At 42.4% G+C, this 15,610-nt stretch overlaps 1 protein-coding gene across 1 annotated transcript in view; it reads right to left on the bottom strand.

Annotated features, from left to right (window-relative positions):
* The window catches only part of mms22l (MMS22-like, DNA repair protein), a 57,894-nt gene extending 45,330 nt beyond the window's left edge, over positions 1-12,564 (bottom strand). Inside the window, exons 1-4 of the mRNA XM_056286739.1 lie at positions 12,383-12,564; positions 11,342-11,467; positions 10,954-11,006; positions 10,645-10,732 (exon numbers count right to left, since the gene is read on the bottom strand). Of these exons, the coding sequence (XP_056142714.1) occupies positions 10,645-10,732; positions 10,954-11,006; positions 11,342-11,467; positions 12,383-12,555 (440 nt within the window). The 5' untranslated portion in view covers positions 12,556-12,564. The remainder of the gene's footprint in view (positions 1-10,644; positions 10,733-10,953; positions 11,007-11,341; positions 11,468-12,382) is intronic.
* Positions 12,565-15,610: the final 3,046 nt, after the last annotated feature.

The following is a 15,610-nucleotide window of genomic DNA, read 5'->3' as shown; positions in this document are numbered from 1 at the left end:
ACAGTCAAGCAACAACAAACAATGTATTGTATGAAAAACAATATGGTTTTAGAGCTAACAGGACAACTTTATTTGCACTGATGTAATTTGTAGAAGAAATTACAAAGGTCATAAATAGAAAAAGAATATGTAGTAGGGGCATTTCTGGACTTAAAGCATTTGACACGGTAGATCAGAAGTTGCCAACCCGTCGATCGCGTTTGACAAGTCGACCTTGGAACCATTCCAAGTTGACTGTGAGAAGTTTTCAAAAATCAGAGGACCCCCCCCATAAATGTCTTTATTTATTCATTATTATTTATTTTAATTTCAAATGTGCCCTGTGTGTAGTGATGGTGGTCGAGGGATGGGGAAGGGGTATATCTGGCTAATCAAATACAGTTTCTAGGTTAATGGCTGACAAATTACATCCCTGACTCCAACCTTAACTAGCTCAGGCACAGTGTTACGTTCACGAGCTATCAAGTTAATGATACACGATGGCGGTGGCACAATGGAAAGCGCAAAAAACCCCCCCAAAAAACAAACATAGTAATTTTCTTGTAGAATGGGAACATGATTTTCTGTTCGCCATAGTAAAAGACAAAACGATTTGCCTGATTTGTCACCAGGCTGTAGCGCTCGCAAAAAAGGGTAACGTGGAGTGGCACCACAACACCATCCACCACAAGTTCAAAGACACCTACCCGCTAAAGAGCACACTTCATTCAAAGAAAGTTGATGAGCTCAAGTCTATATTGAAAGCACAGCAGTTGCTTTTTTACCAAACCAACAGCTAAAAGTAAGGCTGAAAGAGGCATCCTTCCGTGTCAGCTATCTCTTGGCTAAACATGAAACCGTTCACCGATGGAAAGCTATACAGGAGGCAATGGCCGTCGCTGTCAAGACATTATTCAAAGAATTAAAAAAAGAAAAAGAAAATGAAGACATTAAAAATGCTATCGGAACTGTGCCACTTGGCCCAGGCCGCCCAAGCCACTGTGACAAGGGTGGAATCGTTATTGGAGGACGTAAATCAAAAAGTGCTCAAGGATTTATCACTTTGTCAGTGCTTTTCGCTGCAATTTGACGAATCCCAGGATATGACAGACACTGTACAGCTGATGGTGTTTGTTCGCATGGCTTTTAAAAATTCAACTTCTAAGGAGGGCTTTTCTCACCCTTTCACCATGAAAAGGTAGGACAAGAGATGAGGACATTTACAGTGACTTTAAACATTATGGTCATGATAACAGCATTCCCATTCATAAACTGGTAGCGATCACTACAGATGATTTCCCCAAGTTTGTTAGCTATCACTGTGTGATCCATCAGCAGGCTAGTAAAGTAAGTGACTTGTCTCATGTCATGACAGTTGTCATTATGATGCACATAATGTCATAATGCACATGTTGTTGTGAGTCGCGGGAAAGTACTGCAGCGATTTGTTGACTTGCTGCCTGAGATCAAATCATTTCTGCGGTCACAAAATGAAGAGCATGAGGAACTGTCTGATGATGCATGGCTGCTAGACTTAGGTTTCCTCACTGACATAACAGCAACTCTGAACGAGCTCAACTATGAGCTTCAGGGAAAAGACAGACCTGGCACACATGATCAGTGCGGTCAATGCCTTTAAGGCCAAGGTGGGTGTGTGGGCCTCTCAGCTGAGGAATGGAAGGCTGGTGCACTTCCCAAACCTAGAGAAAATGTCACAGAACATCAGAAACAAAGATGCTTTTCTCCCACAAGAATTCTGCACCCACCTGGAGAAACTGGCATCCGAATTCAACGGGTGTTTTCAGGAGTTAAACAACATGGGGGAGGTTGTTGCATTTATCTCAAACCCTTTCCTCCCCATTCAGATTAAGTAGGTGTCTGTGAAATTCCAGCAAGTATTGCTTTACCAATTGGAGTGGACATGGAGATGAATTGATTTGAAAGCAAGATCAAGAGACACGTGTTTTTTGAGGTCTCCCCTCCTTTCATCTTGCACACTTAAGGTGAAGGCCTACTTTGGATCAACATATCTCTGTGAGATGGCCTTTTCCCAGTTGAAAATAATCAAGTCAAAGAACAGGTCTCTTCTAACTAACAGACATCTCACAGATTGTCAGATTTGCTGTATCAAACTATGAGCCAGACGACAGAGCACCTGCTGATAGTGTGCAATCACAGCCATCACATTGAATGTGTGTGTGTGTGTGTGGGGGGGGGGGGAATCTCATCCACAGCCATCAGTGTGAGTATTGCCGGTTTGAAATATCTGTTGTAGGCTATTGTTTACAAAAGGATCTGTGTTGTATGTTGTTCAAAAAGGGAAAGTGAAATAGTACTGCACATGATTGATTTAGGCCTATAATGGACGGATTATTGAGGTTATTATGAATTGTGAATGAGTGATAGGCCTGTGGAAATATTGAAAAATTTTAATATGACTGTTATAAAATTTTGAATGATAGTTGCACTTCTGATTATACTATTTGCATGATTAAATGAAATCCTTATCATCACTATCATATGGTGGAACCCAGGGATCAGGAAAATGTTGAACTTGTAAAGCATTAAGTACAGTCTTAATACAATATTTACGGATCACCCCGATCATACAGTGATGAAAATGATGACAAAAAACAGAGGAATACCCACAATCAGAGTACCCATTAATGACGCACCTACAGATACTAGGGGGCCAAACACCCTTTATCCCTTGTTCAGTATCACATTTCAATTCTGATATTTCAGCATCATTGCTAGTAATATATGCACAGCATTCAGTGGAGATCACCTTACATACACCACACTGTGAGGCTAACAAGATCCAACACCATTCTATTTTCAGTTGCTATGCATCCAACATCATCTAAGCGTTTCGTCGTGGCCATGACAGCAGCTGTAGAGATGTTCATGTGACATTCTAACACAGTAGAGAGTGACTTGATCGCTTCCTGAGCTGCATATATACCATACGAGGAAACAGCTATAAGCCTGATCACCACAAATCAAAGAGATTTTTTCAGGCAATACAGGTTGCTTACTGAATGTTATCTTTACTATCTTATCACAAGTAGTGTCTGCAGTAATTTCATAATAAACAATCTCAGTGTGTGTTGGCCCTGTGATGGCCTGGCGGCCTGTCCAGGGTGTCTCCTTGCCTGTCGCCCAATGACTGCTGAGATAGGTTCCAGCATCCCTGCGACACTGACAGCAGGATAAGCAGTTTGGATAATGGATGGATGGATGATTAAATTAATACTTTGCCTGTTGTCATAATTAAATTATAATTGGCTTGTGATCTTGGTGGGGGACAAATATTTGATAGGGGTTTTGAAACAAAAATAATTGGCTTATGACTGACAGGTAACAAAATAAAGTGTCAAAGTGGAACTACATCGTAGGCTTGTTTTTTTCGTAATTTTTTGCAAGTGGTAGATCTTGGTTTACATTTGGACTTGGGATGTGACCTAAGGCTTGAAAAGGTTGGTCACCACTGCTGTAGATCATGAGTTATTGATAAAAAATTATAAAGATATGGTATCAGATGGATAGCACTATCCTGGCTATCCAGTTACCTACAGAATAGATATCAATATGTCGAAATACAAAACTTCAAATCACAATTACTGAAGGTTAAGTGTGGGGTGCCCCTGGGCTCAGTGTTGGGACCATTGTTATTCATATTGTACATAAACAATATATGTGAAGTGTCAAAAACCCTGAAAACCATTCTATTCGCAGATGATACAAACTTACTCTGCTGTGGAGACAACCCAGAACTACTGGATACCGTGGAAAAGGAATTGAGCAGGATGAAGAGTTGGTTTGATGCAAATAAACTAACACTGAATTTAAGCAAAAGAAAATGTATAATCTTTGGGAATCGATCTACCAACTCAGACAAGAAACTCATGATAAATGATGCAAAAATCAAAAAAGTATCTGAAATGAAATTTTTCGGAGTATTAACAGACAACAAATTAAGTTGGAGGACGCACATGAATTATATTAAAGCTAAAATATTCAAATCAATTGCAACACTGAACAAAGTCAAAGATCTATTATATCAAGCTTCTCTATATACGTTGTACTGTTCCTTTATTTTGCCATATATTACCTACTATGTGGAAGTGCGGGGGAACACATACAAAACAAACAGATCCAATCTTCAACCTCCAAAAATAGAGCTATACGAATTGTAAATAAAACCACTTACAGAGAATCAACACATCCACTTTTTATCAAACTAAAAGCACTAAAATTTAAAGATTTGTTTGATTTTAAAACTAGTAAATTTATTTACAGAGTAATAAATCAACAATTTCCCAGTTTCTAAAAGTTGTTCTGAGAGAAAGTAAACAAAATTTGAATGGAACCTGTATATTAAAAAAAAACACACTAGTAAGGACAGATGCATCACTGTGTTACAACCAAGGAAGTTGGTCTGTGGATTAACTGAAGTGATAAGCTGAAAACGTGTTACTTTATCTGAACTAAAAAGACTCAACAGATATGGGCGTCCAGGTGGCATAGTGGTCTATTCCGTTGCCTAACAACACGGGGATCGGTGAAACGAATCCCTGTGTTACCTCTGGCTTGGTCAGGCATCCCTACAGATACAATTGGCTGTATTTGTGGGTGGGAAGCCGGATATGGGTATGTGTCCTGGTCGCTGCACTAATGCCTCCTCTGGTTGGTCGGGGCACCTGTTCAGGGGGGAGGGGGAACTGGGGGGAATAGCATGAGCCTCCCATGTGCTATGTCCGCCTGGCAAAACTCCTCACTGTCAGGTGAAAAGAAGCGGATTGCGACTCCACGTGTATCGGAGAAGACGTGGTAGCCTGTAGCCCTCCCTGGATCGGCAGAGGGGCTGGAGCAGTGACCAGGATGGCTCGGACGAGTAGGGTATTTGGCCAAGTACAGTTGTGGAGAAATGGGAAAAATAATAGATAGATAGATAGATAGATAGATAGATAGATAGATAGATAGATAGATAGATAGATAGATAGATAGATAGATAGATAGATAGATAGATAGATAGATAGATAGATAGATAGATAGATAGATAGATAGATAGATAGATAGATAGATAGATAGATAGATAGATAAAAAGACTCAACAGAATCAAAATATTGAACAGTTATGATATGGACCAGTGACCAGTTTTTTCTCTCGTCCAAATGGGTTGATTTGTTTGAGTTGACTAAGATAGATATCACGGACCGTGATGGCTGTAAATTTAACTTTCATTTTTTATCATCAATGCATGATTAGTATAAGGGAATAGGACTAGAAAAGTTCTCAACTTCTTCTTACCACTTTCGAACATGATCGATATTATTTGAGTTGCTTATTTGTCGCTTATATGTTGCCGACGATTTTGTTTTGTCTGTTTTTTTTATTGCTTATGTTTTCTGTAAAAGCCCATCCATTATCCAAACCGCTTATCCTACTCAGGGTTGCGGGGATGCTGGAGCATATCCCAATAGTCATTGGGTGGCAGGTGGGGAGACACCCTGGACAGTCTGCCAGTCCATCACAGGGCCCGCACACACACACACACACACACACACACACACACACACACACACACACACACACACACACATTCACCCCTAGGGACAATTTAGTATGGCCGATTCACCTGACCTACATGTCTTTGGACTGTGGGAGGAAACCGGAGCACCCAGAGGAAACCGACACAGACACAGGGAGAACATGCAAACTCCACAAAGAGGACGACCCCCAAGGTTGGACTACCCCAGGGATCGGACCCAGGACCTTCTTGCTGTGAGGTGACTGCACTAACCACTACGCCACCATGCTGCACTTTCTTTAAAATATTCAATAAAATTGATTGATTTGCAATTCAACTGAATGCATGCATTGGTGGATGGATCAAAATGGTGTCATGTACACCTGACATGGCACAATGGTTGCTACTTCCCATTTTGTTTGTCACGTATTGTTAATTTCGTCTCCAGTCATCAAACAGTTGCCTAGCCTACTCAACTACTACTACTAATCAATCTTAGTTTATATTAGATTATGTCCTTGGTGTTTCAGTTAAGGAAACTGCCAATCCAAATTCGTTTCATGTGAAAAGTTATTTGGCTAATAAAATAGATTCTCATTCAAAATCATTAAACCCAAAACAGGAACCATTAAATGTAATGAGCAGGAATTTGTTGAACTTATGACTGCTATACACTACTTTCCCATTGATTATCAACACGGCCCATATAACAATAACAATAAATCTAATTAAATTGTACAATAAACCAAGCCTAAGAAAATACCACAGCAAACACCAATTACTTAATGTGAAGGGTGACCCTGCCTATTCTGCATGTTCTGACTTCAATCTGGTTCACAGGATGAGAGGGCAACGTGCATATCAGGTACAGTGTTCAGTCGGTTCCTTTCCTTTGTCTTCATCTTAGTTAGAACAGAAAATCCAACCTCACACATATATGTTGTTGTGAAAGGTAATAGCAACAAAATGCTCGCTTTACTCAGCACTGGACACTCATGGGAGAAGCCAATCCAGAATGAGGATAACTTTTCCGTTTTGTGGCATGTTTTCAGCATGCTGCCACAGGTCAGGTGCAGCAGCTCAGACTCCTCATTAGGAGTTAGATTTAAGTCAATCAGTGATTCCGGGTTTTTAAACTCAAAGGGATTTCTCACCCAGCTCTTTTCTTTCAAAATGTTAAACATCTGCGGAAAGTAGTGAGCAAAATTTCCGATCAGTGCAGCCAGATGTGTCTGAATGAGGCGGATCAGGTCAGCAACCGTTTTCTTGGACACACCACTTTCTTCGATGTGCCTCATCATAGTGGGGAACACGTAGATGCTGGCGCTTTTGAGTCGCAATTGCCAGTTTTAGTGACTTTTGGAAAGCTAATATTTGTTCACAGTGTCTGAAAAAAAATCATCATCCCTTCTTTGTAGTTTTAGAATCAGTTCGTTTAAAATAGGAAAAAAGCCTGCAAGAAAAGACAGGGTTAAAAGCCATTTTTCATCACTAAATGAATTAGCTAGAGGTGAATGTTTCTGAAGAAGGAAAGCGTGTATTTTGTCCCTCAATTCATACTCGGCCAACAACCCTACCTTTTGACAACCACTGCACATCTGTATGGAACAGCAAATGTGAGTACTCTGCTCCCATTTCCGAACACAGAGCCTCGAAAAGCCGACTATTGAGAGCACTGCCTTTAATGAAGTTCACGACTTTAATAATGTCTTTCAACACCACTTCAAGCTCAGGAGGAATTCTTTTTGATGTCAATGCTTCACGGTGAATAAAACAATGATTCCAAACAATGTTCTGTCCAGCGCGTCCATAATCCTTCTGACAACTCCGCTGTTTTTGCCAGTCATGTTGGCTGCCCCATCGCTGGTAATGCCTTTGCAACTAGCCCAGTCCATTCCGCACTTTGTTACCACGTAGGCATTTAACTCGATTAAAATCTGTGCATCTGTCGTGCTGGTTGGTAATGTCAAGCAGCACAACAGATACTCAACAAATTCACTTTTCCAGGCATACTGAACATAAACCAACAAAGTTGTGTATGATGCAACGTCTGTACTTTTGTCCAGCTGTATTGAGAAATCACCCGCTGACTTTAATCAAGATATACACTCACCGGCCACTTTATTAGGCACACCTGTCCAACTGCTCGTTAACGCAAATTTCTAATCAGCCAATCACATGGCAGCAACTCAATGCATTTAGGCATGTAGACATGGTCAAGACGATCTGCTGCAGTTCAAACCGAGCATCAGAATGGGGAAGAAAGGTGATTTAAGTGACTTTGAACGTGGCATGGTTGTTGGTGCCAGACGGGCTGGTTTGAGTATTTCAGAAACTGCTGATCTACTGGGATTTTCACGCACAACCATCTCTAGGGTTTACAGAGAATGGTCCGAAAAAGAGAAAATATCCAGTGAGCGGCAGTTCTGTGGGCAAAAATGCCTTGTTGATGCCAGAGGTCAGAGGAGAATGGCCAGACTGGTTCGAGCTGACAGAAAGGCAACAGTAACTCAAATAACCACTCATTACAACCGAGGTATGCAGAAGAGCATCTCTGAATGCACAACATGTCGAACCTTGAGGCAGATGGGCTACAGCAGCAGAAGACCACACCGGGTGCCACTCCTGTCAGCTAAGAACAGGAAACTGAGGCTACAATTCGCACAGGCTCACCAAAATTGGACAATAGAAGATTGGAAAAACGTTGCCTGGTCTATGAGTCTTGATTTCTGCTGCGACATTCGGATGGTAGGGTCAGAATTTGGCGTCAACAACATGAAAGCATGGATCCATCCTGCCTTGTATCAACGGTTCAGGCTGGTGGTGGTGGTGTAATGGTGTGGGGGATATCTTCTTGGCACACTTTGGGCCCCTTAGTACCAATTGAGCATTGTGTCAACGCCACAGCCTACCTGAGTATTGTTGCTGACCATGTCCATCCCTTTATGACCACAGTGATCCCATCTTCTGATGGCTACTTCCAGCAGGATAATGCGCCATGTCATAAAGCTCGAATCATCTCAGACTGGTTTCTTGAACATGACAATGAGTTCACTGTACTCAAATGGCCTCCACAGTCACCAGATCTCAATCCAATAGAGCACCTTTGGGATGTGGTGGACTGGGAGATTCGCATCATGGATGTGCAGCAACTGCGTGATGCTATCATATCAATATGGACCAAACTCTCTGAGGAATGTTTCCAGTACCTTGTTGAATCTATGCCACGAAGGATTAAGGCAGTTCTGAAGGCAAAAGGGGGTCCAACCCAGTACTAGCAAGGTGTACCTAATAAAGTGGCCAGTGAGTGTAAGCTGTTCTTCTAAATTTTGAGCAATCTAGCAAATTCGTGTTCAAAGTAGGCAGTTTTGAGCAAGGTTGTGTGTGCAGAAAAAGAAGATAGGGGTGACTGATAATGAGAGATAAGCTTTGTCTCTTGACTTTTGAAATTTCCTCTCAGCTGCTCTGAGCCTGGCCCTGTCCTTTCTTGGAACATCTGTGAACCATGGACACAAAGGCTTTACTTGGGCTGGTTTGGTGACAAGAGGACTAAATTTGTCAAGTGCTAAGGATAGGGTTGCGCTCAGAGCAGCAGTTGCATGGTCACTATCAAGAGCAGTAAAGTTTTGTATATAAGGAAGGTTCAAGGACACAGGAGCCAATAGGCTGGTGGGACACAAACAGCGGAGGCTTCATTGGAAAGGTGAAAGAGTATGGGGAAAAGAGGTAGCGGGAGGGAGAGAAACAGATTATTGAAGAAAGTATTGGTCTGATGTGTGCCGGGGTGTAATTGTGGAGTGTGAGGCAGCACGGTTACATGTTAGGATGAGGTCAACTTGTTGACCAGCCTTGTGGGTGGCTGAGATATTTAGGAGGGATGGGTCAAAGGAAACCAAAAGCTGGAGAAAGTCAGAAGCTTGCGTGTTGTTAAGGTGAATATTAAAATCACCAAGGATGAGTAATGGTGTGCCATCCACAGGCAGTGGCTGAAGCAACATGTCAAACTCTTCAACCAAGTTTTTTACCTGACCGCGGGGTCTGTAGAGAACCATTAGAATAAGTTTAGCTAGTTGAGTGAAAGAAACAACATGATATTCAAAGGAGGTTAAGTGGAGGGAGACTGGAGCATATTTCCAGAAGGGTGTAATGAGTAAGCCAGTGTCATCACCTCTCACAGAGAAGCGAGGGTAGTGAAAGAAAGAAAAGCCTGAGGAAAGGGCTGTTTGTGTTGCAGTATTCTCAAGACGAATCCAGGTGTCAGTAAGAGTGAAAATGTTTAGAACAGACTTGGAGGCCAAATCAGGAATGAAATATTCCTTGGTTACTGCAGACTGACAATTGCATAGGTCCATAGCGAAAGAGGCTTCTGGTACCTGCACCTGTAGATGATGCAAATTAGTGCAAGTGTGACTGCAATTGCAATTCTTTCTGTGGCACTGACAACGACCATGTATGATAACAGAAATGGAGTAGAGGCACATGATTTACCAAGATGGTCATCTGCAGGGGGCAAGCCAGTTAGTACAAGAGCAGTGGGATCACTTTAGCAAGATGTTTCACTGTAGGAACTGCCATGGATCGTGAGCCAGAAAGTATATGAGTAATGGGATAGCTTTAGCAAAGTGTTCCTCTGCAGGAACTACCACAGGTAGCAGCCTGATATGACAGTGATGGGGTTGCTTTACCCTGATGTTCTTCCACAGGAAATGCCGTGGGCAGCGAGCCAGGCAATATAAGCATTGTGGGATTACTTTACCTTCATGTTCCTCCGCAGGAACTAAAGCGGGTAGCAAGCCAGTCAGCACAAAAGTGGTGGAATTGCTTTACCCAATGTTCCTCTACAGGAACTGCCGTGGGTATCAAGCCAGTCAGTATAAAGGTAGTGGATTGTTTTAGCAAGACATTATAAAACATAGTGTGATTGCTTTGCCCCAATGTTCCTCCACAGCAGCTGCCGCAGGTAGCGACCTAGACAGTCTAAGAGCAGAGGGAATGCACACTATTTTGTTTATAAAACAATAACGATGTCTAGTTACTTTGTTTTGTTCTGAAATAAAAAAAGGTTGATATTTGCAAAACTCCAAACTAATGGGCTACAATAAGAGTAAATGGAAAATTTCTTTGTAAGTTACCTGTGCAAGAAGACTTTGACATACTGAAGAAACAGCACACACTGTTGTCTGAGGTCCTCAGCCTCATAGTGGAGGTTACCCGCTTGACCTGTACCACATAAGGAATAAATATTCAGAATTGTTTTATGACAAAACATGACCTTGCATCTGTCACAGCATCTTTGCCAACATATACAAATGCTTCTTGCTAGAATATAAAACTATATGTACAACAAAATAAGGAAAAAAATGCTTCATTTAAGGAAAACATGAAAACACAAGGCCTGATTATTGATCTTCAATGTGTATGAAAGGTCTATATAATCTTACAAAAGTCATGTGAACTGGACTGCACCAGGGTCTCCAGTCTGAAAACGTTTTGTCTGAAATTTGAAAACAAAGGCAAAATGAAGAGCTAGTAATACTGCTGACATTGGTATAAACTAATCATGAACAGCTCTTCGGATACAGATTAGGCTTTTATTTATAAATGCTGTCAAATGTTCTTTCAGTTGAGAACCGGACTTTGACTTTTCCAGAAATGGACCTTCAATTTAAAGTGGTGCGACAACCTAAAATTAATGAATACATTAATGATTGTTTATTCTAAATTATTCATTTGAGTACTGAACAAAAGAACAAAAGCCAAATTGCATCCAGGCCTGCATCCAAGTCCTAGCTAAACATCCCCCCCCATCCAAAATCTCACTTTTCTAACCTTAACAAGCCAAACAGCAGCTTTGTAGATTCCACCAGAGCTGTCTCTGTCACCCAGAGAAAACCAAATATCTCTACTGTGTCCATCTCATAGTCTGCAGGGGCTGGATCAAGGCGCAACAGCAGCCTAGAAGAGCATGGGGGAGTTATCGCAGAAAGACACTTATGTGAGCTCACTAACATGCGCCACTAATTGAACTTAATTTCCTTTTTATTGAGGTTTCAGTTGTATTAAAGGTTACCATTACTTTCTATTAGTGTTCTGTTATCACTGTACTGACTGATAGAAAAACTAAGGTAAATGACCATGGTGGATGTCTGCCCAGACGGTGCGAAAGCGTGGCGTGGTTGTAGACGAGGTGGTGGGTATACAATTGCAGAAAATGCAAGTAAATACTAAATAACCCACATCTTGGATCAGAATGTAGGCAATGAAAAACGTTTGAGGAAATTCAACCACATACACTTCAGGAAGAGATATGATACCTTCCTCCTTGAGTATGTAAAAAAGATACATGTGAATAAGGAACACTATACTGCGTATGCAGTCTACTATACAGACCAAACAATTTTCCCTGACTCTGTAGCACATGCTAGCGCTGGCCCTCCATGAACAGGTCTCACAAACCAAACTTTAAAAAATGTGATATGCAAACCAAAAGACGTGAGTCAATTCTAATGCTGTATCATGTAAGGCTGTTCATTGGGATTTGCATGTCACAGCATTGAGAAAAGCACTTCTGCAAATTATGGACCCATTTATTGGTCATATTAAGTTAAGCTTAACCAAACATATGTATCCTTTTCGTATATAGTTAAGGTGAAAGGAATTGCAAAACAGAACCAGCTGCAGAGAAAACTAAGTTTGGTTTGCAAACTACGCTATATAGATTATAAAACTGAGTAGCTTTTACTGCAGACTAAGACTGCAGCGCTTGCGCGCGCGCACACGCGCGCACACACACACGGGTCACTGTTAGATAAATTAATTTCTGTTGCTTAAAGTGGGCAGATGGACCAGAGACTGGGAAATTGACCTAACCTCTTTAGAGAGCCTCTTCCTATGTATCCTTCTGTGGAGTAAGGCCCACCCGTGTCTTCCCTTTCAGAGGAGCATCTGAAACACGGTGGCCGTGCCGGTGTCAAATCGCACAGGCTGTCAGCAGCGAAGGGGGAGACTGGTGGGGTGAGGGACTGGCTGAAATCTTCCGCCATGTCACACACTGCAAAAAAAAAGAAGATCATAATCGCTTGTAATTGCCAAATAAAACGCGCGAAAAGGGGGATTCGGTCGGTTTCGCAGGTGCCGACGCATAAGACGGTTTCACATTGCAATATAACAAGGTACAGGACATCATGTAGGTAAGACGCACCGTTTGTCAGTAGACCTAACACTGACACAAACATACACATTCAGAGCCATAACGTTGTACCACAAAACAGGACAAAATAATGAAAATCAACAAAACACACGCCACCCAGTATAAATGCTCCGTTTACGGTTGGCTATCAATGTTAGCGGTATGGGATTTCGGCGATTAAAAAAAAAGAGCTTAAAACTTCCAAAACGGAACAAGACAAACTTGACTCATTAGAAATACGCGGGGGAGCCTTACCGGGGAGATGTCCGTTAGAAAGTCTTTAAAGCTGATTTTGTGTGATCTTCGGGGGCTCAGTCAGGGTCTACAATGGAAAAAGTGGCACCGGGAAACGCTGCAGAGTACTGCTTGGTTTCCCTCGTCTCTCCCGCGCTTCCGGACGACGCATGCGTAGCGTCATGAGTAAAAACTGACGTGTTCATTGATTGGTCGGAAGTTCAGTGACGGTTCAGCCGCGGTCCCGACACACCGGCGTTTACCAATATCCTCCCATCTGTGTGGTTTGGGTCCACCTTGAATTATATTTGCATACGATGAGGACGCTGACTCAAAATAATGGCGTTCATTAAGAGACAAGTCTGTATGGTTGGTTGTCTGTATTGTGATGGGAAAATATGTAAGGGGGAAACAATGGAAAAAGTACTTCTCTTAATGTCTTTATGCATGCTCAATAATCCAGGTCAGGAAATCACGGAAAGACGTTCAACTTTCTGATATTTCTCTTAATGTCTTGCTCGTGGTCGCTTGTAAGACTGAAGGCGATGACTTAGTGAACCGCGGAACAGTCGCTTCTTGCACCCCCTCAGCTTTACTAACACATTCGTCCAATTAACAAACAAAAAAAGAAAGAAAGTATGTATACATCGGTTAAGTGGATTTTTTTATATCCCGGCTAACCCTAATTTCCATATGCAGATGTGTCTCAGCCAAACAGTCCCCCTCACCATCCACGCCATTTCTTGCATTCTAATGCATTCGCACATCTTTGCAAAATCCCTTCCGACACGCGAAGGATGAAATCGCGTTCTCCATTCATATAGTTCATGATTTGCACGTTTGCATTTTCCAGGCAGAGGATGCACGACAGATCAGGTCTTTGCGTAGTCTTAATTTGCGTTTGCGTTTCATTAGCCTTTCTTTTCCTTTTCTTTTCTTTTTTTAACAGTCGAAACAATAACGATAGAAGCGGCAGGACACTTTACGATGCACCATCCTCCTGTTTGTTATGCCTGCTTCCAGAAGATATTCCGTCAGCACGAAGGCTCCGGGTGTCAAAGGTAAACCTGTCTCTTTTTTTTCTCTCCCCCTACCCATCGTTATCGTTCCAACCTTTGTGTGTACTGTACAGGAAGGGAGGGCGGTTGTTTGTTTTTTTTAAACCCGATTCAACCCCTCCCGTCGCCGCCAGTTTTACCTGACTGGACAACACGGGGAGAGGGTTGGATTCCTCTGTCTGACAAACAGGAGACTCGCGACCGACACCGATCACGGCAACGCTGTTTGGAGATCCCGTTAGATGACCTGCAATTTAGTTTTGACGCTGTGTGTGTGTGTGTGTGTGTGTGTGTGTGTGTGTGTGTGTGTGCGTGCGCGCGTGCGTGCGCGTTTTCTGATCCTCACAATAGTAGGATCGAATTTTACGCCCATTTCCTGTAATCAGAACGTTTTGTGTTACTCTAGGTTGTGATGATTGTCTTTAGGTTATTGATAAACGTTAATTAACTGTGTGCGTGTGACTGTGGACACGGGAGACAAACCGAAATAACCCAAATGGTATTGTTTTAATGCTAAAAACAAAGTTGGCATATAAACAGTGTTTTTGTTTTGTCCAACAATCTTTTTGTAGGAGTAACTCTGTGAGCACGTCAGTGACTTTTTTCCCCCTTCAGCCGAAGCCCCATTTGAAAACCCACCGGCTGCAGAGGGAGCAGCTGCGGGTAAGGGGGCTAAACACCACTCCTGGCCCCGCGACCTACGCTTTGACCCCTGAAAATCATATAAGCTTATAAGATTCTGGCATTAACTCTACTTTTAAACAGAGTGTATGGGTGGAACCCCATAATGACTTTGCATAATGAGTTACATTCGCTTTTTTTTTCATTGAGTCTGGTCTCTAAAAGATCTCCATATTGTACAGAGGAGAGGGCTATAGTTACTTTTATCTCTGAAAGGAAAAAAAAACCCTTGTGGCTACAGCTTGATCAATTAAACCCCTGAAAGCTCCCCTCCTTCCCGTGGCCCTTTCACTTCTCTGCCTGAGAGCAATATAAAGTTATCAGTCTTCCCAAAGTGATATGAGGATGGAAATAAGTAGTTTGTCTATAAAAATGTTCAGGTACTTTATCAGTGTCCCTGTAGGCCCCAAGGCCTCGGCACTGTTCAATGTAGTACTCCTGTGCTCCTCTCTCAATGCGCTCAGTGCGCCCAATCTCTCTCTCTCTCGCTCTCTCTCTCTCTCTCTCTCTCTCTCTCTCTCTCTCTCTCTCTCTCTCTCTCTCTCTCTCTCTCTCTCTCTCTCTCTCTCTCTCACACACACACACATACACACACACACTTTTTGCCTCCCTCTATTTCTTCCTCATTTTGTCTTTCTCTCTCCCCTTTCTTTTTCTCCATCCCTACTTCTCTGCTCCGTCTCTGCCTGGGGCATGCTCAATGTGTGGGAGTACAGAACCGGCCCCCGCGCCTCACAAGGATTGACTTGGGTCTGGTCCCCAAGTGAGGTTATCGATTTCATTCAGGGGCTTGTTACACTGGGGCTTAATGATGCTGTAGACCTAAAGCAATGGTCAGGTTTACAGTGGTTTGCTGTTTGAGAGACAGGCTCGCAGAGGAGGCATGTTCACTGCTTTCGCCACGCAGAGTGAGAAGAGCATGTAATACAAGGAAAG

This window comes from Lampris incognitus, chromosome 9, assembly GCF_029633865.1.
Source record: "Lampris incognitus isolate fLamInc1 chromosome 9, fLamInc1.hap2, whole genome shotgun sequence".
Classification (NCBI taxonomy): domain Eukaryota; kingdom Metazoa; phylum Chordata; class Actinopteri; order Lampriformes; family Lampridae; genus Lampris; species Lampris incognitus.
The sequence above is the reverse complement of the archived record's forward strand: the minus strand, read 5'-3'. Positions and strand labels throughout refer to the sequence as shown.